At 32.6% G+C, this 26,491-nt stretch overlaps 4 protein-coding genes across 11 annotated transcripts; 2 read left to right on the forward strand and 2 right to left on the reverse strand.

The window, feature by feature from the left end:
- Nucleotides 1-1,472: 1,472 nt before the first annotated feature.
- On the forward strand, nucleotides 1,473-13,415 carry LOC127069386 (protein cueball). Of its 2 annotated transcripts, none has more exons than XM_051006352.1 (7): nucleotides 1,473-2,209; nucleotides 4,930-5,142; nucleotides 5,988-6,174; nucleotides 6,355-6,969; nucleotides 7,249-7,530; nucleotides 7,641-7,923; nucleotides 9,801-13,415. In XM_051006352.1, the coding sequence occupies exons 1-7, from the start codon at nucleotides 2,113-2,115 to the stop codon at nucleotides 9,903-9,905; spliced, it is 1,782 nt and encodes a 593-aa protein (XP_050862309.1). In that variant the 5' UTR covers nucleotides 1,473-2,112; the 3' UTR covers nucleotides 9,906-13,415. The 2 variants fall into 2 exon arrangements, with proteins under 2 accessions (XP_050862309.1, XP_050862310.1); XM_051006353.1 differs by having other exon boundaries at nucleotides 1,482-2,209; nucleotides 7,249-7,524.
- LOC127069399 (anamorsin homolog) lies at nucleotides 13,412-15,126 on the reverse strand. Its single transcript, XM_051006376.1, has 5 exons — nucleotides 14,809-15,126; nucleotides 14,287-14,609; nucleotides 14,038-14,182; nucleotides 13,849-13,961; nucleotides 13,412-13,753 (listed from the first exon to the last, which is right to left on the reverse strand). The coding sequence occupies exons 1-5, from the start codon at nucleotides 14,960-14,962 to the stop codon at nucleotides 13,640-13,642; spliced, it is 849 nt and encodes a 282-aa protein (XP_050862333.1). The 5' UTR covers nucleotides 14,963-15,126; the 3' UTR covers nucleotides 13,412-13,639.
- A 590-nt stretch (nucleotides 15,127-15,716) lies between these two features.
- LOC127069400 (zinc finger Ran-binding domain-containing protein 2-like) lies at nucleotides 15,717-19,186 on the forward strand. 7 transcript variants are annotated; one of them, XM_051006380.1, is made up of 9 exons: nucleotides 15,717-15,944; nucleotides 16,075-16,401; nucleotides 16,535-16,587; nucleotides 16,899-16,980; nucleotides 17,094-17,427; nucleotides 17,496-17,632; nucleotides 17,698-17,739; nucleotides 18,018-18,043; nucleotides 18,275-19,186. In XM_051006380.1, the coding sequence occupies exons 2-9, from the start codon at nucleotides 16,328-16,330 to the stop codon at nucleotides 18,313-18,315; spliced, it is 789 nt and encodes a 262-aa protein (XP_050862337.1). In that variant the 5' UTR covers nucleotides 15,717-15,944; nucleotides 16,075-16,327; the 3' UTR covers nucleotides 18,316-19,186. The 7 variants fall into 7 exon arrangements, 6 of the variants coding, with proteins under 6 accessions (XP_050862337.1, XP_050862336.1, XP_050862340.1 ...); XM_051006379.1 differs by having other exon boundaries at nucleotides 16,240-16,401; XR_007783536.1 differs by lacking the exon at nucleotides 15,717-15,944 and having other exon boundaries at nucleotides 15,951-16,401; nucleotides 17,698-17,748; nucleotides 18,018-18,080.
- On the reverse strand, nucleotides 19,130-25,985 carry LOC127069382 (protein BCL9 homolog). The gene is made up of 7 exons (XM_051006347.1): nucleotides 24,483-25,985; nucleotides 24,170-24,408; nucleotides 23,761-24,043; nucleotides 23,304-23,662; nucleotides 22,794-23,244; nucleotides 22,469-22,676; nucleotides 19,130-22,361 (listed from the first exon to the last, which is right to left on the reverse strand). The coding sequence occupies exons 1-7, from the start codon at nucleotides 24,766-24,768 to the stop codon at nucleotides 20,444-20,446; spliced, it is 3,744 nt and encodes a 1,247-aa protein (XP_050862304.1). The 5' UTR covers nucleotides 24,769-25,985; the 3' UTR covers nucleotides 19,130-20,443.
- Nucleotides 25,986-26,491: the final 506 nt, after the last annotated feature.

Here is a 26,491-nt window from a genome sequence, read left to right on the forward strand (position 1 = left end):
ATTTATTTAATCTTCTTCCTTCTTTATATCATCGTCTTCTTCCTATCTTCTCATGTTTTAGTACTCGGTTTAATACGTTTCTATACCCTAGGAACGGTTTTAGCCGATTAACTAACATCTCTCGTTTCTACATAAATCGTGATACATATTTTTAGACGTTGAATCGTTTTATACAAACGATTTGGTTCATTTTTTTGCGAATAGATATGTAAAATCTAAGAAGAGCGAATATCCCGGTGAGACTGTGCGCGCGCCTTTTTGGCATAGGGTAAAAGCATAGATTAAGACGAGATACCGAACTGAAAAACTTAGTTCCTCGACTAACATAAAAGATGTCACTTACCGGGATAAGATTATTAAGATTTTTGCAGTAGTTATGATAAACGGAAGGGAATAAACTTTCTATTGGTTGAAACAATGTTTTTCGACGTACGCCATCTTGTATAGAATTAATCTCCCCAAAAAATGGAATTTTTTTACTTACCATTAATGTATGAAACATATAATTGGCATCGTTTTCTATTTCCTATTGTTATGTATGTAAAAATCTCTTTTTCATACATATACATATATATATATACATGTATATTCATATATATGTATATATATCGTTGAAATATTCTTGTTAAATTTGTCCTGTCCACGTTCGTGAATTAAGGATAAGTAGTAATGCTAAGAAAATAAAAGATGGCGTTGAACGATGTCACGTAGAGTTCAAAGGAGTAACAAAAATTTCAATCTTTTTGAACGGAAAACGTTCAAATAAAAATCGAGTCAAAGATAGACGTCTGTGTTGTTGCTTCATAAATCATAACTGTTGCGTTTGTCACTCGACGTTACGACGTAATATTAACCTTTAAACTCTCCTCAATACGTAAATACGACTTCGTCTGAGAAAAATCTAAAGAAATGACATTCGCATCATCCGAATGATACGATAAACGCACAAATAACGATACATATAAGACCGCGTATAATTAAAGTCGAAGAAAAGAAAACTCGAACGATAAATAAATCGAGACTAATGTCACAAACGATAAAAAAAAAAGGATGCACAAAAATGGCGGGAAAAATTGAAACCGTCTTAATCTTTAAATTTAAAATCCTGTAAGGAGACGGCTCTATCAACGATAAACGCAAAATTATGAAACGGTATTGTGCAAGCGCTCTCGTAAAAAAGGTTCCGACTAGTGTAAGGGCTGTTTTTGGGTACATTAAATCGAAGAAAAAAGCGTAGAAAGTTGGCACGTGTCAGCAACTACGAGGAAGCACGCGATGCCGCATCATATTCATTGGCGTGGAAACTAAATAACACGAATGTATTAATTTATTCTTACGATGTAAGAAAGGAGGCAGGAACTAACTGAAAGATAGAGTTAGAGAGAGAGAGAGAGAGAGAGAGAGAGAGAGAGAGAGAAGAAAGAGTAAGAAAGAGAGAGAGAGAGAGAGAGGGAGAGAGAAAGAAAGAAAGAAAGAAAGAAAGAAAGAGACGGACAAACAGGCAGAGAGTGGAGAGAGGGAAAAAGGGAGATACTAGTTTCGATTTTGCAAGAAATTCGTATGGGTGTAGCAACGTTCGTTATTCCGCAGAGTCTCAGAGTACTAAACGTTATAACAGTATTCCGTCGCGCCAATGACCGAGCGTCTGTGAAGGCGACAAGAAGCGTCGGTAGAACACACATTTAGTCTTGAACAGACACACAGTTCGCGTTCAGCTACCGTAACGCGACGTAACGTTGATGGTAAGGTGATACTCTTTCGTCCCTCTCGATAAAAGAGAAACGAAAGAGAATTAAATAACAAAGTTGTGAGAGAAACAATATATTCTTGAAGAGAGTTCGTTTGAAACAGTTCCGAGTCGTTCTAATTTCATTTGATTCGGTGAATTTAATCGAAGAGAAAAAGATTTAGCGAATTGCATAAAAACGTAAAAAGAAAAAGGAAATAAAAAAAAGAAGAGAAAGAAACGGAGAAAAAAAAAAGAAAAAACATAAAAGGGAAAGAAAAACGTGTTGGCGGTGAAAAGACATTTATCTCTGTCTGTCCCTTTTTCTCTCTTTTTCTCACTCTCTCTTTCTCTCTTTCTCGCGTTACTAGTGTAAATGATTCGTGATGATAATGTCCCGACAATCGCGAGATTTCCTAACTGCCTTCGTCTTCTTCATCGTGTTAGCCGTTTTCACGATCACGAGTGATGCCAGGTCATGGGGTAAGTGTCTCTCATCGTCATTTATCTCATCCTTCTAATCGTTCATAAAAACGAGAACGTGAAAAAAGACGGATCGGTCCGTCGTGTCTTTCTCTATCTCTCTCTTTTTCTCATGTACTTAGCGGCTTATTACATACACGAGCATAACTTTGCTATAGCGATGATGCGGACCGCGCATTTCTCTCTCTCTTTATCTTTGCGTATGTCGACGTGTACACACGTCTGTTGTATATGTCTGTATGCATTGGCGCGCGCGCGCGCATACCCTGACTCCATTCACGTTAAGCTGATCGGCACGTACGCCACTTTTCGTCTAGCTTCCGCCTTTTCTATCAGGGCGCTTCTTTTAAAACCGCGCGTACTATCACTAATTTGTTAACGAACGATCTTTAGATATGCTTATCTATATTTTATTAATTTTTTTTTATTTACCTATTTTTTGTTTTTTTCTGGTTTATCGAACACCTTCGTTACCTCGTAATAATTTTCTATCTATCTTTCTCTTGTACGTCCTTATACCTATTTACGTAATAGTACCGTCTCAGCTCGTCGACGTTGTAATCTACAATGACACGAGCTTGCGATCATTAATTAGAAACGCTAAGAATTCTAATATTTCCCATATGCATGACGACGATAGCATGAAATTAACATAACAGGGAACTATTGTATCATACTTGCTCGTTGAAAAATATATTTTTATCACTGATTCACATATGCACGTACCGTTTTCTACAATGAAATTTATAAAAAAGGTTGTCGGAATAGTTTCGTCTGCTTACTGGCGTTCCACTTATACAGAGAGAATCGAAAGTTTTAATTTTTTATCTAGTAGGTACTAATTTCCTTTTGAAAAATCGAACTGACGACTACTTCGAGATTTTTGAGTCTTTGGTAGAAGAAAAAGGAACGAACGTATAAATAAAAGTTTGAAAAGAAGTCGAGCTAAAAGCACGCCATCGATTTTATTCGATCTTAAGATACGTAAATACGTAAAGTTTCGTAGTTTTTCTTCGCGATTCGGTTATTTTCTGATCTAGTATTAATTTTCAGACTAAGTAAGCGTTATATAAAAAGTAGACATTTATCTAGCTCTTCTTTTATCGCTTGCTATTTTCGTATTGTCGTGCGCTAAAAGATTATACGAGAAGGGTAGAGAAACGAAAGACATATAGCTTTAGAGTTCCATTCTTGAGAAAAAAATCAATGTTTTCAATAGTAGGTAGTAATAAAAAGAAAATACTTTTTTCCTTATCTCAATCGTTAAATATCGATACAAGTTTGTTGACTATCTGTTCTGTCTCAATTTACATAACCGTATGAAAAGGAATGATCTCGAACGATTACGACGAATACGAAGAGCGTCATAAGGTGTGTGCGTGTGACTTGCAAATTACGCAAATATGCAAGCAAGTTCTTTTCGTTAAACGACAATTTTTTTTTAACTTTTACTTTCCTTGTAAAATGAATCTCGTAAGAAAATCATAAGGAATTTTATAAAGAAATCTCATGAGTAGGATGTATTTTAGCACACACACACACACACACATATATATATACACGTATTCGCCGAGTATTAATTAAGAAATTAATTAATAAAATATATCCATATGGGTCAGTTCGCTATTAACGACAACCTCCAACGACCTAGTTTCTCGTCAATTTCTTTTACCTTTTATTTTTTTTCTTTCTTTCTTTTTTATTTTTATTTCTATTTCCCTTTTCCAATCACGAAATTCATTTGCAGAATTCTCTCGTACATTGCTAAAAGATAATTCTCTCTCGTTCACCGTCGAACATACGTTTATTGCATTACTATAAAATTATATGTATTATTACATATATTGAATTAAAGATATCTTAAATTCCATTATCTTTTTTCGCAATAATTGCATGAAATTACATTCAATTATTTTCATAATTGCATGGAAATCGAATAAATCATTAATATCGGAATTATTCGATAATAATATTAACGTCAAAATTAATAAAAAAATATCAATATCGTAATTAATCGATAATGATATTACCATCAAATTTATTGAAATACATCGAAATTTATGAATTCATCTTGACGTCAGGAATATTGGGAAATTATATTCGCTAATAAATAATTTCCATCGAGTGCTTCATTATTTAAGAATAAAATAAATGAAAAAATAGAAAAAAAGAAAAAAAAGAAAAAAAGAAAAAAAGAAAAAAGAATTAAATGAAGCAGTAGATAATCTCTAGCTTCGTAACTATTTACTGACACGACCTTGATATCTGTTAGCGCACATTCGTATATATAATCTAAATATCAACTCGAAAAGAGATTTCGTTTCTAAAGAAATGATTTATAAAAGCCCAATCTACCGGATATATCTTATAAATACGATAAAAATGTATAATACATCGTAGTTTGTGCGTGTGTGTCTTCTTTTTTTATTGTCACATATTAACTCGATCAATCGAAATCAAAGAAACATAATAAGTGAAATGAATACGCGGAAGTCGTTTATCAAAAGATTACTCTATCGTCAATCACGATCTTAATCTCGATTAGTACCAATCCGGTTTATATCGACACCGATTTGCGCGTTAAATACTATTGAGCTTAATATTACAAAACGTAGCCTTAACATTGACGTAACATACATAGATCACGTTATTCATAATACGATAATGATAAATGAATTGTTATCAAATAAATGTTTAATCTATCTATCTACCTATTTCAGATATCGCCGTTGTGATCGGTGACGAGATAGATTTTTTTTCACGAAATCAGACTCTTACGGGTGAAGCAACAGTCGCCGGAGCCGTTTCATTAACAGGAATAGCTTACGATGATAAAACAAGAACACTTTATCTCAGTGACACTCGAAACAACATATCGATTTTCAGTAACGACTTGACAAAAAAGAATTTAACTTCGAAACCACTGTTAAAGAGTAAGTATTGTTGTCTCTTTCTCTTAACTTTGCCTCCCTCTCTCTCTCTTTCTCTCTTTTTTCTCTCTTTCTCTCTCTCTCTCTCTCTCTCTCTCTCTTTCTCTCTCTTTCTCTTTCTCGTTCATCCTTCTCCCGCTTAAGCGATGCCGATCATATGGTACATAAAAGATATGAATTATAAAAAGACGCGGGAATTCGATATTACCTTTGTATCAATCTTTTAACGCTCTACTACTTGTTATAACATTTTCGTTATAAAATTCAATATTAATTAACTTTCCGCACTGTCATTTATTTTTTTATTAGTTTATTTCCGAGCGATTTTTATTTGACATTTTTTTTTCCATTGGTATGTATACAAATTTATAGATACATATATATCTTCAAAATAATTTTCATAATTCTTCTAAACAACTTGTTTCATTAAACAAATGAAGTATCGCGTCAACAAATGATTTAAGGGTTCTGTGAAAAAGATACTCATTGTCGCTCGAATGATGATCTCACAAGAGTTAAAGGTTAATTGTAAGTTAATATACGAAGAGTATGAATTGTATTTAAAACAAAGTATAATTATTATAAGTCCTCAGTTCCACATTATACATATAATGTTAATATTTAGATAGAAAAAGAAAACGAAATGTCGTTTCAAAAGTTCGTGAAGAAATATTGAATAATTCGTACCTGCACATACATACATACATACATACATACATACATACATACATACATACATACATACATACATATATATATATATAAAAGAAGAAGAAGAAGAAGAAGAAAAAGAAATTAATTCTCGAACAAATTATAAATTCGTATCGATCTATATTTTATCTCCGCAGAGCAAGACGGGACGCACATCGTGGCGATCGCCTTTGACACAAGTTCTCGTACGCTCTTTTGGAGCGACGCCTTGAAGAGACTGATCATGAAGATGCGCGTACCAATGAACGGCCCTCCGGAAGAACCCGTCCTTCTGCATAATCTCACACAAATTCCACGTGGTATCGTCCTTGACATGTGTAACAGGTGTGCTTGACTCTCTCTCTCTCTTTCTTTCTTTCTTTCTCTCTCTCTCTCTCTCTCTCTTTCTCTCTCTCTCTCTCTCTCTCTCTCTCTCTATCTATCTATCTCTCTTACTTTCTCACGCGTTATTCCTCATTCTCCGGGACTGATTCTCTCTCTTTTTCCTTTCTTCCTTCTCTCCAGTCATGTCTACTGGACCAACAGCGACAACGACAATCCCACCATCGAAAGATCCAACATGGACGGTACCAATCGAACGATCATAATCAGGGGAAATCTTTACGAACCAATGGGTCTAGCGATCGATCATGACGAAGGTAAACTCTATTGGAGTGACGACGAAGAAGGTATACATGTGAAGATCGAACGTAGCAATCTCGACGGCACCGAACGTGAAATCGTCTTGCATAATAGAAATCAACAACCCGTTTATCTCACCGTCGATAAGGATTTTATCTACTGGTCAGATTGGGTACACAAAGCTATTTGGATGATGCCTAAGAATACCACTAATCCCGACTCACCGGTCAAATTTAAATCCTATCGCGAATCGAACAGAGATGCTGATCCTAACGCCGTTATTGCACGAGACAACGTTGGTACCATCGATTGTCTTGCTATACTCAAAAGAAGATTGGAAAAAAAGAAACTTCCTGAAAAGCAACGAAAAGGTCCTCTCCTCGAATCTTACAATAATTTAACGACTAGTACCGAAGAAGTTGAACCGGAAAACTTTCGATTGTGTCTCAACGGTGGTTCCTTCGATCGTATCGAACGTTCTTGTCGTTGTAAATCTGGGTAAGACTTTTCTTTTTCTAATTAATCCTTGATAAATACGTGAATAATTCGAATTGTTTTTGGCCGAATCAAATCGAAATTTTGAATACTGTCTGTTCCAAATATGATGCATCAAATTGATTCAAAAATATTAAAAGTAATAAGTTAATTATAGTAAAAGGGATCTCATATAGATTAATTTACAAACATTATCACTTTTCGCTTTAATTAACTATTAACGACGGAAGTGATCTTTATGATTATCTTATGTTTAGAACTAAAGAGAAATTTTCTACACAGATATATGGGTTCCATATGCGAAACTTCCCTCTGCCAGAATTATTGTCTTCACGGTGATTGCATCGTTAACAGTTTCGGTGAAGCGGAGTGTAAATGTATCGGAACGTTTACCGGTAAACGATGTGAAAGAGACATTTGCGAAGGTTATTGTCTTCACGATGGCGAATGTTCGCTCCAAAACAACACGCCTTTCTGCAAATGTAAATATTCGAAGGGCGGGCGTTGCGAAATTCTTACTGACATGCCTACAGTCAACGTTGATACATTTTCCTGCAGGTTAATGTAATACAATTTATTTTTTCAATTAATTTCTATCGTTACTAAAAATCTCAATGTCAATTAACTCTATTTTTATTATTTTGTTTTGCTTACTTTTTTCTTTTTTTTAACAGATGTACCGAAAACAACCATACCTCTGAAAAGATGTTAGCCCTAGATGAAAATTGCGAATCGAAGACATTGTTATTCGTACTTATCGCTCTCATCATCGTACTTATTATACTGATCCTCGTGATGAGTTTCTACTTGCATAAATTACGTCGTCGGCCACGAATCAAAAAGAGATTCGTAGTTAGCAAAGGTGGTATTACGCCATTAACGTCCAGACCACAACTAACGGATAATCAATGCGAAATAACTATAGAAAATTGCTGCAACATGAATATCTGCGAAACAGTGAGTGAAATACCATCTAAATAGTTATTGCGACGTAGTAAACGCATGTATGAGCGTAGTGAGCATAGCTATCTCTCTCTTTCTCTCTCTCTCTTCTTTTTAAAAAATGAGATAATATTTTATATATTATTATTATAGTATATTTTAACAGTATTAACGAGATCGAATATATTTTTTACTTATCGTTTTTCTAAAGAGAGTATAATGATCGTCTTAGTTAATTTTTTTGTCGGCCAATTGATTTTTCATTAATTGTGATCTCATTGTCAGTATTTTATCAATTTTTTTTTTTTTTATATATAAATATGCAGGGTATCTGTTCATAGATGACCGAGCAAATATCTCGCAACTAGTTGACATCGCGAGAAAGTTTAATAAAAAAGATTTATACGACTCTGAATCAACTACAAAGTGTATGTATAATTTTTCTACTCGCAATTTTTTCGAGTTATGAGTTTCAACAAAATTTTTTTTAAATAAATAGCTATAATATCTTTGTACATATTTATATAGTAAAGATCATTTACAAGTGAAATCATATTAGTAATAAAAATTATTATCGTGTATCGTTAAACTAGTAGATTGGATTGTAAGTATTTTTGAATTAGTTGCGAAATATTTGCTTGGATATCTATGGACAGAGACCTTGTATATATACTATATATATATATATATATCATCTCGCAATCAGTATTTTTAATCGATCATTCCTTCGCGAGACAAAGTTGAAAATGTATTTATAATAATAACTTTTGTTAGAAAAATATGTCGGTTTCTTAGATAAAGGAAAATAAAAGTTGTAAATAAAGCGTAATAGAATTTGTTAACGTAAAATTTGTTGAAACGTAAATAAAACGCTTGTTGACGAGTCCCAAGTCGAGTTCGCGATCATCTTTTCTTTTTCTGAAGATAATGTACTTAAACTTTTCAACTCTTACGTAATGTAATTCCTACGTGTTAAAAATAGTGAAGAAAAAATTTTTAACTAGTATGGTCGACATTTACATGATACATTATTTTCTGTATCCCATTAGTATTATTACTATCGTCATCATCATTACCATTATTATTATCATTATTACTAGCATTATTAATATTATCATTGTCATCATTACTATTATCGTCGTTATTCATATTCTCGACAATAGTTGGTGTTGTATTCTCGACAATATTGTTAGTTATTTGTCCAAACAGTTAATTGGAAATTTTGAACAATATTAATACGTTTATATAAGATAATATTTAACGAGGAAAAACAGACTTCGTTCCAATTACGTAAACTTCAAGTTCTTCAATATCTTTTCTTTCTCTCTTTTTTTTTTTTTATATCGCTCGTTAACTTAAACGTTAATTAATTAAGATAATTTCAAGAAGAATGACCGATATCTCATTTCGGTTATTAAACCTTTCCTTCTTGAATATGTGTATTCGTTTATCTTAATAAAATATATTTTTTCTCTATGAATTTCTTTACAAAAATACTAGCTCGATAACAATAATCCATAAAGATGAAATATTTTGATAAAAAATTCTAATGATCGCGTTTTGCTTAGATTTTGATCGACTTAATTACATTATTATGTCATATTACTATATATATATATTTTTTTCTCACTTTATACATATATATCTCATCTTGCAATCAGTATTTTTGCTATATATCATCCCTCAATCAACAGCACAAATCAATGTTGAAAATATTATAATAATAACTTACCTGAGAATCTCTCTTCGTAGTATTTACAATAAAAGACAAAGAAAAGAGAAGAAGAAAAAAAAAATTTCTTAATGTTGACCGAGTGATTCAGATTCGAAGACATTGATCGTGCTAACTTAGCAATAAAATAGAAAAATAAAAAGATTTCCTTTTTTTCCAGCCATGTTTCGAACCAAAATTACGAACTCCAATGTCAAGGAGTAATAATACGAAAAAGGACGAGAAGAATTCTCTATTGGATAATATGGAGGGAAATTCGTGCTAACACAAACTAAATCTCTCGTCATATAAAAAGGTGAAAACTCGATGGATTCCACGTAAGCTCGTCACGAGATTTTTACTTACGGTGATAGATGTCTGTATATATTTCAAAAGACTCTATCTAGTATTGTTGTTAAGTTTGGTGAATGCATATGTGCTTGCATAAGGCAAGATGAAAGGATGAATTAACTTAACGAAAAAAAAGTAAAACGAGAAAAATATATAAATACAGTAAAAAAGAAAGAAAAGGACGAAAGCCAAAGGTCTTTGAAAGAGTCCTATTCCTTATTGGGTCGTATATGTAGGGCTGTGCTTTTACAATGGTTATTTCGTTCTATTAATGAAATTATAGCGTGATTTACTTAATTTTTTTTTCTTTTTTCTTGTAGTTCAATAAGTTATGTACTTAGGAAACAATTTTTTTCTTTTTCTCTTTTCTTTTTTTTTTTCTACACATATATATAAAGAGAGAGAGAAAATAAAAAGTAAAATGAAGATATAAATTTAATAGACGATCTGTTTCGCACAATAGAGGTCTGTCTTGAAGTAATTTATTGTCTCATTAAACAGCAATTATCATATTTCTTCTTCATTCGAGAAAATAATAAAAAAGTTCTTCTTTTTTTAATCTTATTAATATAAACTTAGCATTGTTAGCAAGCGAACGAAAGCTGCCACATTTTGTGCATTATGGTGATATATATTATATATATTATACATATATATGTATTATATATATACATACATACATACATACATACGTACATATATATATATATATATATATATATATATATATATATATATATATATATATTAAAGTTTACACCGAGAGCTACGCTTAACGTAATACTTGTGCAATACATGCAAAAGCTGCCTTATAAACCAAGAGAACTTGATTATTTAAAAAGTACCATTGAGTACATTCCTAAGAAAAAATGTCATTACCTTGATTAAAAATAAGTACCGAATAGGACAAATCTTTTTTCTTTTTTTTTTTTATACCACATATTTGTGGTGTAAAAAACAAAAAAGATAAACACACAGTCGACGCATACGAAAATATTTTCTACTAGAAACAAAGAGTCGATCCAACTGTTTAAACTTGAAGTCGTTATCGCCAAAAATAATTAATTTCATAATCAACAACTATTTACAATAAATATCAATCTATATATAATACCTACACTCGTTTGCTTACATCGAAGAAATGTTTTTTCTACCTTTTGTTTTTTTCTTTCTATTCGTTTTCCATTGACATTGATTTTTGGGTATATCGGATATTCAAAAAATCACGTCCTTTTACGTTTCACATCATTATATTATCTAAATTCGTCTCCCCATCCAGAGTACAATATATGCATACGTACATATGTATACATATACTAATTTGATTACGAAAATGATTAAAAATGATATGTATATATGTGCGTGTTTGCATGTGCGTCTCTAATAAGGAATATACAGGAAACGCGATATCCATATAAAATATAGAATATATATATATAAATTGATTAAACTTCCTGCTGTGCTATGATCAACATTTTTCTAATGGCCTTAAAACAGTGAACTTTTCTGACTGTTTAAAATATTATCATATTCAACGTAATTATTGTTGCTGGAACAAACCAAAAGCTGTTCGCATTCAAGATCATACTGATTATAGTTTTTAACATAGTGCCACATTGATACGCATATTATCCGTAGTAATAATAAATTTGTATACATATATTTACAGATACACCCGCGACGATACTATAAAACGTCGTATAAAATTATACAAGTCTGTATTATAAGAAAGAATTTCCACACTGTTCCTGTTCGAATACTCAATGGAAACTGTCTTATAGTTTTATCGTGGCTGGTAAGAGGAGGTATTTTGATGTATATAATTCTTAGAAATATCAACAAAAACTCTGCGTTGAAGAACATCTCCCGATGTAAACAATAACACTGTACGTAAGAGAAGGTAAATTCTTTCTTATAATACCGAACGTGTATTATTTTATACGACGTCTCATAGTATTGTTGTAGAGTGTATGTATACATACATGTTGTAATATTACGAACGATAGCTAGACGTATAGATATATAGAATCAAAAATTTCGTTGATACAGATTCCCTTTTTTCTAATAATTGACAAATTATCGATTGTATATTTTACTTTTTTTGTCATTTAATTAATTTTTCAAATATTAACAAAAGATAGAGTTTAAACAATTAATTTTTTTTTAAATCTATTACAGAGTTTGATACCTATATTAATAAAAATATGTATTTTATCTCATCATTCCATTACTAATTCAGAAATTCTTTTATTTCATTTCATATCGTCTTGTTTCGTTTTTTAATATCACATATAATGTATATAGTCTTTTATATTCTAGTTCATTTTTTATATTAATATATTGTCATTTTATTATTAGGTATCATTCTCTCCCTCTCTCTCTCTCTCTCTCTCTCTCTCTTTCTCTCTGAAAAATAAATTATAAGACAATTTTTAATTACAAAATTATATATAGGCGAATGCAACTATTTTTATTTTTTTACTGTAAATATCAATGGGAATCGATAAATAAATCGGCCAGCTATTTAGATTATGAAACGTGTACACACCAAAGTTAATTATAATACTTACGACATCCTAGGCACAGCTTGATCATTGGTTCGCAAAAATGTATCATTGTTTTCTATAATTAAACATTGAGACAAACAGAATGGAACTTAATTTCAATGAAATGAAATATTAATGTCTTTATTTCGTTAGTTTTTTTGACGATTTTTACTCGGTACAAACCAATGAATAATATAATATACGTAGTTATGACTTAATAGCGTTTACGTTATCCTTTAAAACACGGAATAATGTTCCTGTCGTCATGAAAACAAACAAATTACAATACATGACGATTTTATTTCTGTTCCTGTATACGATAGGTACTACACTAATAAACCTATGATCTTTGCTTTTATGCTTATAGTGTAATTTTATGCTAACAACGTGCACTATTATAGAAAAACAATCATTTATAGAATTGTAAGGTGCAATTAAGTATCGTATGCGGAAAATAGCCCTCTCCCACACACTCATCCTCAGAGAAAGGATAGTGGATTTATGGTGAAAGGGATATGTTCCTTAAGTAAAGAAAACCATGTCGGTACATTATATGCAATATGTTTGTGTATTATATTAAATATCGTCTACAAGTAGGGTATCTAATTACAATTGCTGAAAAAAGGGGTGAACTTCTTTTTTTTTTTCCTATCGTAAAAAAGAAAAACTTATGCTGGGTCACAAAATATTTAAAATATATTTAGATGGTACTTAAGTTAAAGTCAACATAAGTTAGCATACAAAATGGGAATACATTCAGTGATAAAAATGGCTGTTTCATGAACAATGGTATGCCTTATACATTAAACATTTTGCATATTGAACGTGCTTACATAATGGTTATTATGCAAATTACTATTGTATACAGAAGAAGTGGAATAAAATATGCTATCTCTTAAGGATCGTTGATTATTTTTTATTTATATTTCTCCTTTTCCACAGAAAATAATTTTCCTTTATTTTTATAGATTTTCTTATTAAATATGAACTAGAAAGAGAAACTAATGTTTAAGTATACTATAACCACCAATCAAGTATACTATACCAATGACCTGAAATGTTTAACACGCAGATAAATTTATTACTTCTATAGCAATTAAAAAATATCATAAAATAAATTATATTATGCATCAGCAATTAGCTGACTTTCAGGTAAAACAATTTTCTCTCCAGGTTTAAATGCTGGCATACCAAGATAAGGACAACTTGCGCAACGAAAAGCATCACCTAGATAACACTGTAACAATGAATAAACGATAAAAATAATTTCATTGAATATAACCTGTACAGGAATAATCTTTCTTATATATTAGAAAACCTTGTACAACGTACATTTCCGCACGATGATTTTTGAATTCCTTGTTCTTCTGGTTTACCATTTAACTCCTCCGCTAATCCACATGTACAATCTTTACATGCTTTTCTTTTACCTGTTGTACCACATACTAACAAAAAAATAGATACATTAATACATAAATCTAAAATTTATATACAAAGACCAAAAATTATAATTATCTCAACCTTTTAAACTGGTGATATCAGGTTTGACAATATCATCTTCATCTAAAAGTTCATCCTCATCTATCAAGTCATCTTCAACGGCATTATCTAATTTCCATATATTACTTTGTTTTTGTTTTAAATTTAGAGCCACGCTAGATCCAATCTAATATATAAAGCCAATGTATCATAATATTATATATTAATGTAAACTACTATATAATATTAAACTAACATTACTATATACACCTTACAAAATACTTTAATTACCTCAAAAGATGGTTTCTGTGCTATTATCTCGTACGTGTCGGCAACATTTTCAAATATCTTAGATAAAAGTTCTTCAGTTTCTTTGTTTACTTTTCTAGGATTTGTATCATTTATAAGAAAACCAGCGAGCTTTAATCTAGATAATCTTTCCTTAAAAGTAAAGCTGTTCTCTGATTTTTTTTCTAATAAAAGCGACTCATAGATTACTAGTTTACCACTTTGTTTTAATAATTTTAACAATTCTACGAGTACTTCATTATCATTTAAAGACGATTGTTTAAGAACGAATAAAATCACATCGATAGAAGATCTGTTATAGCTACCTACAAAATAATGTTAGTACATTACAGGTTATAATATAATAATTACAAAAATGATTTTTAAGAAAATGTTACAAAAAAAAAAATAAACATACAGATCTATTGATTAATGTATACTATCGAACGAAATATTACGTGTGTATACAATGTTGGTGGGTGGATGTGTGTGTGCAACTTGTTTTATAAATACTATTATACGTACACTTTTTTAATTCCTTTAAGTTGATAATTGACACTTGATCAACCTTTCCGACAAGAGTTTTAATCTTTGCAATAAAATCAGATAATCCATCGGAAGTAACCTCTTCGCCTAACAATACGAGAACTTCATCGTTTCTTTTAACAATGTTAGTCATCGTTAAGACTTATGATTTTTATACGATAAGAAAGATAAATTAATAAATAAGAAAGAAAATTAATAACGTTGTTATAACGAAAGACAGCGTAGAAAATTCACGATAACTTATTTCGAACGAATCGAAGACAGATGAGAGAACGCAGAATGTGACGTAAATAACATTAGAAAAGATGTACTATAGAGGGAACATATGTTGACGTAACGTGCGACACGAGCGGACGAAACTAGAACTACGATCAAATCTTAATACGCCGTATACGCGCGAAGCTTAAACAATAGTTCGTATAAGATATAGATTTACCGATAAATAATCAAACATTGATTATAATTTTCCATTATATTTGTATATAATATGCATTGTTTTATATATTACAGCGTAAATTATTAGCCAGAAGGCAAATATTTAGCAAAAATTTATCACAATATCCACAGAAATCGAGCAAGAATTTATCACAATAACACACGATCGTAATACGTCGTTATTCCTAACGTTGTTATATTACTCATTAAGCACCATTGTTTAGATCTGATTTATAATTAAAAACATAAATAAATGTGAGCACGATTGGCTCGTATATGTTACATAGTTTAACAATTCTACGTTAAAAGATATTCGTTGCATGAAATATAAATATTTAAATTTGGAAAATCTTCGATCTGTATGAACAAAATGTTAAAAATTTTATGTATATAAAATGGACATAACGAGATGGCAGTAATACTTCCACTTCCGTCAAGTTCTACGATGCAAATGCTCCTTTCAGTTCTTTCCTTAGTCTTTTTCCTCTAAAATAGCAATACTAGTGTCCCTACAAATGAAAGAAACGTTATTAAGATTTTACTTTTCTGATATCAGTGTTTGGCTCCCCTGAGTTTATGATTGTAGTGGTTAGTGTGCACTGATTTGTTCTGCGAAGAATTACTTTGCATACACGTTTGTATCGCGGTGCGTTGTACCGCGGATATGGTGGTAATAAAAGGTATTGCTCTGTCTCTCTCTCTCTCTCTCTTTCTCTTTCTTTCTTTCTCTCTGTCTCTCTCTCTCTCTCTCTCACTCTCTCTCTCTCTCTCAAAAGTAGTAATAATATTTATGAATACGTTGTAATATAGGTTTAAAAAAACTTTGAATGAAATATATCAAAAGATAATAGTCTGATAATTAATAAGATATTTTAGAATACATTAATCATTACAACTACGCCTCCGTATTAAATAATTCTGTTACGGTTTTACTTTATAAAGTAAACCGAATGTGATAGTTAACGTTTCCATCAGGTTAAATAAAAAAGTGCTAAAATTAGCTTAAAGCGAATATAATATAAATAATCGAGATTATCTCTGGAAAATATTCTCTGTAAAAAAAATGGATGTTAATAAAGTTGACGAAGATAATCAGCGTAGTATCAACGATGGTGATTGGGTCTGTCCAGATTCTCAGTACGTATTTTATAATAATTTAGATATCATTAAAATAATTATTTTCTTTCCTCTTATTAATTTTTTGCTTTTATATTAATACAAATACTATTATTACATGTGAGTGTAATATACAATTGTTACTGTACTACAGGTGTGCCAATGTAAATTTTGCAAGAAGAAGCTCCTGTAATCGGTGTGGAAAAGGTATATATATTTTCTTATTAATGAGAATTTCTTTATTAGTTTTATTTTAATTTTATGATATTTTGAAAAATCATTCGATACGAAGATGCATTCTCTGTCTAATATGTTATTTCACAAAAGTTTCTTCTGTATATTTTAGATTCTATGATAAAAAATAAATAATGTTTTTCTTGGTAAAGAAAAAATCAAGTTTTTTTTGGTAAAAAAAGAAACTTCTCTTTACAATTATAAATGCAATTACAATTTTTTACAATTATAGTAATATATAGATTAAATTAGCAACAATATATAATAAAAGTTTGTTGATATAGACAGAGGTGAATGTACAAAGAAGAAAAAACTGGGACAAGAAATTGGTAAAGCAGCTGCAGAAAAAAGTAGAGGCTTATTTAGGTAATCTTTAAGTTAAAAGCAAAAGTTTAGGTCAGATACATATTACATTTAACTTCTATTTCTCTTTCATTTCTATAAATTTTACTTATATTTAGATATACTTTATGTTACAGTGCGGACGATTGGCAATGTAGTAAGTGTGGTAATGTGAATTGGGCTCGCCGACAACAATGTAATATGTGTAACGCTCCCAAATTTGGGGAAATAGAAGAACGTACTGGATATGGTGGAGGATATAACGATCGTGGTATAGTTGAATATAAAGAAAGAAGAGAAGATGACGATGATTACGATGAATTTGGAAGACGTAAGAAAAAGAGGAAGATTGAGAATCGTTCTGATGATGATTCTAAAGATTCTAGGTACAACAGTCCCTCTCATTGTAAAGCCAAAGAAGATGAAAAAGATGAAATAGCTGATGAAGAAATAGAGCAAGTAGAAGAAAATGTAATTTATTAATTTATGTTCGGTAAGTAAATTTTTTATAATTCCTTTATAAAATGGTTTCATTGTAGGATAATGATGAAGAAGAAGCAGAGGAAGAGGAAGAGGAAGAGGAAGAAGAAGATGAAGAGGATGATGACGATGGTGATGGCGATTTATCTAAATATGATCTCAGTGAATGGGATGACTTAGCAGCAGTAAAAAAAAGGTAATTATATGTAGCATAATCTTTGGAATAAATAAAATTAATATTTCAACCATCTAATCTTTCAGCACAAATGGAAATACTGTATCTTCAGAAGGACAACGGTCAAGGTAATGAGGGTAATGTAATAAAAATTTTTTTGCATTTTTTTGTAATAGAAATAATCAACTTCTTGCATTTTTTAAACATTTCCACTTATAAAAAAAATCGTGTCTTAAACGAATGAAACTCGCAATTGATATAAATAATAATTAGAACGCTCCGTGTTGATCATTTCTGTTTAACAATACAATTTTATTACCAATGAAACTTTCTTCTAATTAATATATCTTACATTATATAAGCAAATATAAATATATATGCGTTATAAGAATTCTAATACTTACAGAAATGGAGATGATTGGCGTGATTCAGGTACATCCAGCCACTGAGAAGTTGTGCAGAAGGACAGGTTTGACATGGGTTTAGGGATAGAACTGGTTCTTAAAAACCACAATGAATAAGTTTTTTTGAATGCTATTCTTTTTTTGCACTTTCACAATTAAATTACGATTTAGGTTATAGAATAGATGTGCGTTGTTAAATAAGGATTAGTAAAGTACTGTTTTAAAAAGTATCTCGAACTTAAAAATATTACTTTTACAGGCAGAAGAAAATACTTGGAGCAACAACAAGTCCGCAACTAAGAACATACGTATAATGCGACAAGTTTAGTGATCTAGTGAGCACTTTTGAATAAAGTGGAAGATAATATAAAACCTCTTGCAAAAGGAATCGATTGATGTAAGCTTCAAATTTGTGATCAAATTGATAGGAAGAATGATATGATGAAGGAAAAGGAAAAACAAAAACGTAGGTTGTTCATCTGCGCAATATTGTCATTTTGCATAATAATGCAAAATTTATAAATCATTAAGCGTAGATAAAATTCTTCGCTAGTCAAAACAAGATTTATGGTTTTGGTGAATCCTTCTAGATACAATTTTCATAGATAATTGACGTAAGATACGACGTTACTTTAACATAAAAACTGAGTATGTGAATATAGAAAATTTCAAAGCTTTGCAAAAGCACGGAATAATTGTAATGGCTTCGAGTTTTCAATTGTGTTATTACAAACGCACTAGGTCAATGTAAACATATCACTGCTTAAATTGCTCAGCCTGCTTTTGTAATATTTTACTCTTCACCGCTTTACAATATTTTTTCGGTCTCTTTCATTTTTCTATATCTATGCATAAATATCCGAATAAGTAACTATACTATGTAGTATTAAAGAATCATTCCCTAATGAATTCGGATGTGTTCTCGCGTTATCAAAATGATAGAAAAGATATGTTCTCCTTAATTATCATAAATTTGAATAAATCGAAAGCAATCGACGTATTTGAAACAACGTGAATTTATCGCTATATCATGGTGTATAGCGACATCAATTACAACTTTGATGCCTGCTTTTAAACTATAAAAAAAATGGTTATTAATCAATATCATAATGACTTCTTGTAAATATCTTTATTTTTCATTTATAATAAAAATCATTCGTCAACAACATAATTGTTCTTAGTCAATTACTTTTCTTATAATCATTACAAACTACATAGGGTCATGATTATGCACAGAGTTGGTCACAAGGATTGGTGAGGGAGTGAAAGGAACGGGCGATACTTTACGGATTATGTTGCAACAGGTTTATATATGTATACATATATGTGTATATATATATATATACATATATATGTATGTATGTAGGTAGGTAGGTAGGTAGGTAGGTAGGTAGGTAGGTAGGTAGGTGGTAGGTAGGTAGGTAGGTAGGTAGGTAGGTATGTATGTATGTATGTATGTATGTAGGTAGGTAAGTATGATGTAGGTAGGTATGTAGGTATGTAGGTATGCATGTATGTACGTATGTACGTATGTACGTACGTACGTATGTACGTATGTATGTATGTATGTATGTATGTATGTACAATTATGAACTTGAATTTGTAACGTGTGTGTTAAGTATTTTTTGATAAAGGAAGGATGAATTCCGGCACCGGCGTACTTTTTCTTCTCGCTCGCTTATTTGTTCCTTGGTTATTCGTGAACAATTTCTTTCAAACGACACTACGAACAGCGAAAGAGGAAGAATGGACTTCTGCCTTCTCCTTTTAACTTTTCAGGCTATAGCAATATTCTTACCTACAAACCGCACATTCCAATCGTTGATATAACGATTATTACGAAAAATCAGATTTTACATCAGTATTTACATTATCGCGTTAACATAGTTACGCGCTGTGTTTCTATTTAGAAACGTTTAGAATTTACAAGTTGTCTCGGTAATCTGAATAAAAAAAAAAAAAAGAGAAAAATCGGAAAATATCTTCATACCATTGAAATAACAGCAATAGAGACAAAAAATATTAGAAACGTAATGCTATACGATTTAGAAATAAAATCCTTGTTGAGTGTAACACACATATATATATATGTATATATATATATATATAACACAGTATATATATAAAAAATAAAATAAAATAAAATTGAACGAGAAGTCTCGCCACATGCCAGTTGTAGGCACTCTTACGATATTATTACAATGCTTTTTACCATCATTATTTAATGGACGTTAAAATCATAATAATATTCATTTTTCTTTTTTTTTTGTAATCATTAGCAAAACAGACTTTTACTCAGCTTAGACTTTCAAAGATTTGTCGAGTTATAAATGATCGGATTATTCTTATTTAATGAGTAACAGAGATACAAAGATCACACACAAATGATCACAGTTTCTGTTACTCAGATATACAATAATCGTGTTATTTATTTAGGCATGAAGAACTGTTGATGTGAATGAGAATTAGGTGGTGGATGTAAATTAGGATGTGGTGGCCCACTACCTCTTGTTCCAGTGGCATAAAGTTGTTGTTGGAAGTTATGGAACTGTTGAGCATAATTAGGATCCGACATAGTTGGACCACTACCCACAAATGGACTATTTTTAAAATTACTCGTAGTGCCACCCATACTTGGAGGTAGTGGTTGAGTAGCATCAGGAGGTGGTCCCAATCCCATTGGACTACCTTTACTACCAGATACATACATACCAGGATTTGATTGATTAGGTACCTGTGATACCATATCAGGTGGGAAGACTTTATCAGGATCCATTGAATTACCTGGAAAAACGCCTCCACCAACCATATACTGCATACGCATTACATTAGGTTGAGGCCGCATGTTACCAACTGGTCTCATAGAAGGATGTACACCAACTGACGTATTCATTGGCTGCCCATCCATTCTTGGAGACCCTCCCATACCAGGAAGTCCAGCACTCATTGTGGATGGCATTCCGCTATGCGGACCCATACTATTCGGTACACAACCATTTGGGAAGTACTGAAGATTTACCGAAGGTGTGGGCATCTTAGATTCCAAATTGGATAAGGGATTAGTAAATCTCTGAAGAAAGTCCAAACTTGGTGGCCCTCTAGGTGCATGTCCTACATTGGGCCTTGCTGGTAGATATTGTATGGTATTTGGAGCATTGGGTTTAACTTGAACATTTGTTCCATTATAAGGATTCGGTCCTGTTACATGTCCCGTCATCAATCTTGGCGATGGCGCGTGAGGTTCAGCTCCTGGATATCCGCTCCCTTGACCTCCCGAGTGACTACTCATCATTCCATGACCCATCATAGGATGCCCCATTTTACTAGGCACTCCTGGACTTCCAGTATGCGTAGTGGTAGGACTATAACTTGTAGGTGGTCCTGCCAAACCCATGCACATTCCACTGACTTCACCCGGTTCACTGGTTGGACCACCCACGTGACAACCTCCGTTCATTTCACTATTCATTTGTATCATATGAATACTATGTGGATTGCCAAATGGCATCATCCCAGGATTACCAGAATGTATCGGACCTTCGTTACCTAACGAATTACTCGTGGCTGTATTTGTTAGCTGTTGACTCATTTGTGCTAATGAAGTTATAGGATCAAAATGATTTGTACTCATCCCACTCAAACTACCTAGCCTGCTACCAATATTGTTGGGATTAAGAGGCACATTGTCAGAAGGTTGACTCACATTTATAGATGATCTGGCACAAGGGAAAGAAGTTCCTGGAGCACCCAGCGAAGGCACTACTGTTGTGTTTCCAGGATTGTTAGAGTTTACTTGTTGTTGTTGTTGTTGTTGTTGTTGTTGTTGCTGCTGTTGTTGCTGCTGCTGCTGCTGTTGTTGTTGTTGTTGCTGCTGCTGTTGCTGCTGCTGCTGTTGCTGCTGTTGTTGTTGCTGCTGTTGTTGTTGCTGCTGTTGCTGTTGTTGTTGCGATTGTGCTTGCTGAGATTGCGGTTGTTGTTGCTGTTGTTGATTATCTTTAGTTAAAGGAGGTGATGTGTCAGGTTTTGTCGTAGGTGATGCTTGGACAGCTCGCGGTGGTCCCATACTATCTGATACACTTGTATTATGCGGCGCAGGACTGCTTTGAGCACTAGCACTCGATTTATTTCCCGGTTTCGCTGGATCTGCAGGAGTATGAGGAGCACCACTTCCAGGAGTATGTGGCGTATGTGGTGTATGAGGACTGTGTAAGGAGCCTGTAAAACCTCTATTCATACTATCCATTTGAACTGGACTTGCAGCTTCCGTTCGTGCTGGAAATTGGTTGTTGTTGTCCATGTTTCCTGACAATATCCTATTTGATATTTCTGTATTGTTACCACTATTTCTAAAATGAATAATATCTGTTATTAACATTGAGAATAAAAATTAAATCGTACTAAAATTAAGATTCTGCAGGAAAAAACATTCAATACGATACAATTCTGAACTTACGCAGACAAATTGCCTTCTTTAAGACTGGTATTAGCTTGCTTTTGTATAGTTAATTCTTGTCCCTCAAACGTGTTGTAATACTGAATTTGTTGAGGACTAGGTACAGGCATGAGATTTGCTTCTTTTACACCTGCAGCATTCACTGCTCCACTATGCTGTTGTTTTTGCTGAGCTAATGATTGCAACGTTCGACAAAACATTCCATCCACTAGATTCAGACAAAAAAAGAAAAACAATTGCTGATTTATGAAGAGGAAAGGAATTAACATTAATCGAAAGACGTTTTAAACGGCTTAATTATGATTATAAATTCGAAATAACTTACCGTTTGGTGGCTGACTCGTAGGAAAGTCAAGAGAAGTGTCCTTTTGAGGAGCACTAGGACTGAGGGCAATAATATGAGAATGAGAAACTGGTGTTCCCGGATTGCTATGATTTAATCGTGCAGTCGACACTGCGTTCGAACCAACTGTTGGATTTGGAGAATCTTGACTGGTCGGACTTTGTCCTGGCAAATGTCCAGTTCTTTGATTACCAAGTTGAAATTGTCTGTTACAATCAGCTGGCGAATTCAAAGCTGAACTTGCACGAGGTGATGGTAATGATAAATTACTAGTGGGATTGTTAGGAGAAGATGGATTTGGACTTTGAATTGCAATTGGTACACTCGCAGATCGTGTTGTTTGATGGTATGGTGGTGGTGGTCCTTGACTACGTGGAACCCCAACCATATTGGCACCACGTAATGGAACCGCACTAGGACTACCAACACTTGCCTACAACAGAAATAATTTAAGCTACCTGCATATGAATATTTTTAATAAAAAATATTTACCTTATTTTTGCCATCTAGAAATTGATGTTGTAACTTATGCCAATCCATACTGGGAGGACATTGAGTTGGTACGACAGATGGGACATTTGTTTGAGGACACGATGATACTGGTGTTCCTTGAGTACCATCTAATGCATTTGAAGAATCTTCTTTATGTTCAGGAAATAACATCATCTGCATTTTTCTAATGGTTGCCAATTGAACTTCTCTATGTTGCCTTTGTTGTGGTGTTAGATTCTCATCCGGCACCTTAACACCCTGTAACGATGGTTGTAAACTCCCTGGACCTGGGCTTGTAGTACCACTGAGCAAACTTGGACTATGTCCCATCGTTGCATTACTAGATGGTTGAGGATTAGCTACAATAAAAATTCATTAAGAATGTAATATAACAACACTATATAAGATTTTTATTCCTTTGCTAAATATAATGGGATTACTTAAACGTAAAAATTACCTGAATTACTGGGTGAATTCGGCACTAGGCAAGGCACATCTATATTTGTATCATCTAACGATGGCTCTGAATTTCCAAGAGAATTGCCACCATTTAAGTTACGTATATTAGGTTCATTCCAAAATTGTGGAGTATTTGGATCAAGCGCTGGTAGATCGGGAGGTTGTTCGGTAGGAAAAGTAGTAGTTGAACTACCTTGATGACTTTTCTGTTTCATCATTGCAAGATTGTTTAACCATTGTGCTGGATTTTGTCGAAATTGATTCATCTTATTTGGATGCTTCTATGGACGATATATATATATATGTATATATATATTCCATATATCATAAAATACACATGAGACAACAAACTCATGAATAAATATACGAAACATTAATAATAAAATATACACAATACAAGATCATACCTCCAAATATTTTTTTGTGCCTGGTTGCGCACAATGATAAGCAATGATCGATGGATATTGTCCTTGTAACACTGCTTCTGCACTTTTATTAGCTAATGCCGTAGAGAAGACAAAGATTTGACTTTGTTGTTGCATATATTGAGCTTCTCCACTACTCGTACTAGTACCTATTTGCTTTCCAAGAACATTGCTAACAAGTGGTTGTATTCCATCGGTGGTAATCACATTTCCGCTGCAATCTAATAAAGCAATGATATTTTGTTTAGTACGAAGATATTTATAAGACTCGCGTTTTCAGATCATTACATAATACCTGGCAAATCTTCAGCTGGATTATTGTGATCGCCTTCTTGCTTCACAGAATTTAAAATTGGTTGATTTCCATTACTACTTTGATTCTCAACAGACATTGTTCCATCCCCACTGGTCGGATCCAAACAAGGATCTCTTGGACACTCTGTTGTATCTTCACCAGAAGCATCCTCGTTATTACCACCTGTACCTTCTTCCTTAATCTTGACAGAATCTGTATCTGGTTCCTCCTTGACAACTGTTGTAGGTACGCAACTTGGCTCACTTGGTTTTTTCTCTGTTTTCATGTTTGAAGTCTTGCGTATAATAACTACAATGTCAGACCTTGGTAGGCAATATAAGGACCAGATGCATGGCCACTACCATCCGCAGAGTGCGGAACTATTGAGGTTATCAATGGAAAAACATTCACCAGTTTTGAAGAAGTCTGTGCTTAATAACTATCTCGAGATATCACTCTCGAGGAAAGCATGGCCGTAAAGTTCCTCTTTCCCGGTAGAACGTATTTCGACGAATACAAAATTCGAACGTTTTTAGTCATTTAATTAATCAAACCTACGTACAGGTTCCACGACATAGAACTCGATTCTTGTTGTAGGAATACAACCGATACGAGTAAGCAAAGGTAAAGGACCAATATCATAGAGATATTGAAAGTAGGAAAATATCCAAATGTCAGCCTCGATTCCACAGCAAATACATAACGCACCTTCAATTATTATATAGTACGATACACCACGTTACATCGCGGAAGACCTGTCGAAAACATACGAATAAGTCTAATACACGCTTTACACAATTTCTCTCGCGATATTTTCGAGCATTGTTCTTCAACTTTATTTGTCACTTCATGGTCGCTTTGATTATTTATTTCTTTTACGCACGGCTGCCAACTGCCCGTTGAAGTTAGACAGCCTTTTAATGCACTTCGGACAAGGAAGTTCTTCTGCGTCTTCGTTGGATAAAGGAAGACGGAAAAAGTGCATAGCCGTACCTGACTTGTTCCTTATACACTTGCTCACTTACACGGCTACTATTTTGGTCTTTCTTTGGTTATATTTTCACCTGCTTCCAACCTTTATCCCATGTGTTACTTCTCGGTTCCATACCCCTGCATATCCTCCGTAGCAACAGAGGATTAATTTTTATGATCTTCACAATCGGAACGTTACATTTATTTCACACGGATCAAAGCTGTGAAATTAAATTTGGAATACATGAGATCAGGGCCGGCTCGAGCAATATTATCACCTACGCACTTTATCGTCTGTATCCTTAATGCTGATTTCTATTTCATATAACAGTGTCTACTTTTATGTGAAGATTATTTCTAGCTACGCAACTGATACCGATATTATTATTTTACTACGCTACGTCGACCGAATTTCAACAGAACTTCGTTAATAGACAAACTTTCTTTTTATTTTTCATTTCGCATTTTTTCGCATTTTTTCGCATTTTTTCGCATTTTTTCCCCCCATCGCGTTTTTTTCACTCTTACTTAATTACCTTGTTTTTAATTGAAAAAACGTTAAATTATAGAATTAATCGAGCTTCTGAAACAAAATTAAGAGTTTAAAAAATATATATATATACACATACGTTTGTAGTCGAGATTTTACAAGTTTTTAATCGTTTCGATTAGAAATATATAAATATACTGATTCATATTTAGAATGTATTCTCACTCCCGCTATTTTTTCCGTACAAATTAATATTACTATATATTCTTACTGTTCGTACAATGATATATCATACGTCTTATGTTACAAACTTACATTATTAAAAAAATATTTTGAACATAATCATTCCTTCTCTGAATTTCTTATAGTAGTGTTGCCAACATATAAATATCTTTTTCTATAGTGCTGCCGCCTACGCACGTGTTCTTTTTTTACTTTTCTATTTTAAAGCGGCTTTTTTGAAAATCTTCAGAAAATATCAAAATTGTTACAACTTCTTAACAAATGATAAAAAAATATTTAACATATTTAAATGTATCGTAAGTAC

Source organism: Vespula vulgaris, chromosome 15, assembly GCF_905475345.1.
Source record: "Vespula vulgaris chromosome 15, iyVesVulg1.1, whole genome shotgun sequence".
NCBI lineage: Eukaryota > Metazoa > Arthropoda > Insecta > Hymenoptera > Vespidae > Vespula > Vespula vulgaris.

What these genes read in the sequence shown, in the direction of transcription:
- LOC127069386 (XM_051006352.1), top strand. Translation starts at nt 2,113, where the DNA reads ATGATAATGTCCCGACAATCGCGAGATTTCCTAACTGCCTTCGTCTTC. An exon ending in GTCCTTGACATGTGTAACAG is followed by an intron (nt 6,175 to 6,354) that starts GTGTGCTTGACT and finishes CCTTCTCTCCAG; the next exon opens with TCATGTCTACTGGACCAACA. An exon ending in ACATGAATATCTGCGAAACA is followed by an intron (nt 7,924 to 9,800) that starts GTGAGTGAAATA and finishes CTTTTTTTCCAG; the next exon opens with CCATGTTTCGAACCAAAATT.
- LOC127069399 (XM_051006376.1), bottom strand. Translation starts at nt 14,962, where the DNA reads ATGACTAACATTGTTAAAAGAAACGATGAAGTTCTCGTATTGTTAGGC. An exon ending in CACAGAAACCATCTTTTGAG is followed by an intron (nt 14,183 to 14,286) that starts GTAATTAAAGTA and finishes TTTATATATTAG; the next exon opens with ATTGGATCTAGCGTGGCTCT. An exon ending in TGATATCACCAGTTTAAAAG is followed by an intron (nt 13,962 to 14,037) that starts GTTGAGATAATT and finishes TTTTTTTGTTAG; the next exon opens with TATGTGGTACAACAGGTAAA.
- LOC127069400 (XM_051006380.1), top strand. Translation starts at nt 16,328, where the DNA reads ATGGATGTTAATAAAGTTGACGAAGATAATCAGCGTAGTATCAACGAT. An exon ending in TTAGCAGCAGTAAAAAAAAG is followed by an intron (nt 17,633 to 17,697) that starts GTAATTATATGT and finishes CTAATCTTTCAG; the next exon opens with CACAAATGGAAATACTGTAT. An exon ending in AGATGATTGGCGTGATTCAG is followed by an intron (nt 18,044 to 18,274) that starts GTACATCCAGCC and finishes TTACTTTTACAG; the next exon opens with GCAGAAGAAAATACTTGGAG.
- LOC127069382 (XM_051006347.1), bottom strand. Translation starts at nt 24,768, where the DNA reads ATGAAAACAGAGAAAAAACCAAGTGAGCCAAGTTGCGTACCTACAACA. An exon ending in TTCTAGATGGCAAAAATAAG is followed by an intron (nt 23,245 to 23,303) that starts GTAAATATTTTT and finishes TTTCTGTTGTAG; the next exon opens with GCAAGTGTTGGTAGTCCTAG. An exon ending in TACGAGTCAGCCACCAAACG is followed by an intron (nt 22,677 to 22,793) that starts GTAAGTTATTTC and finishes GTCTGAATCTAG; the next exon opens with TGGATGGAATGTTTTGTCGA.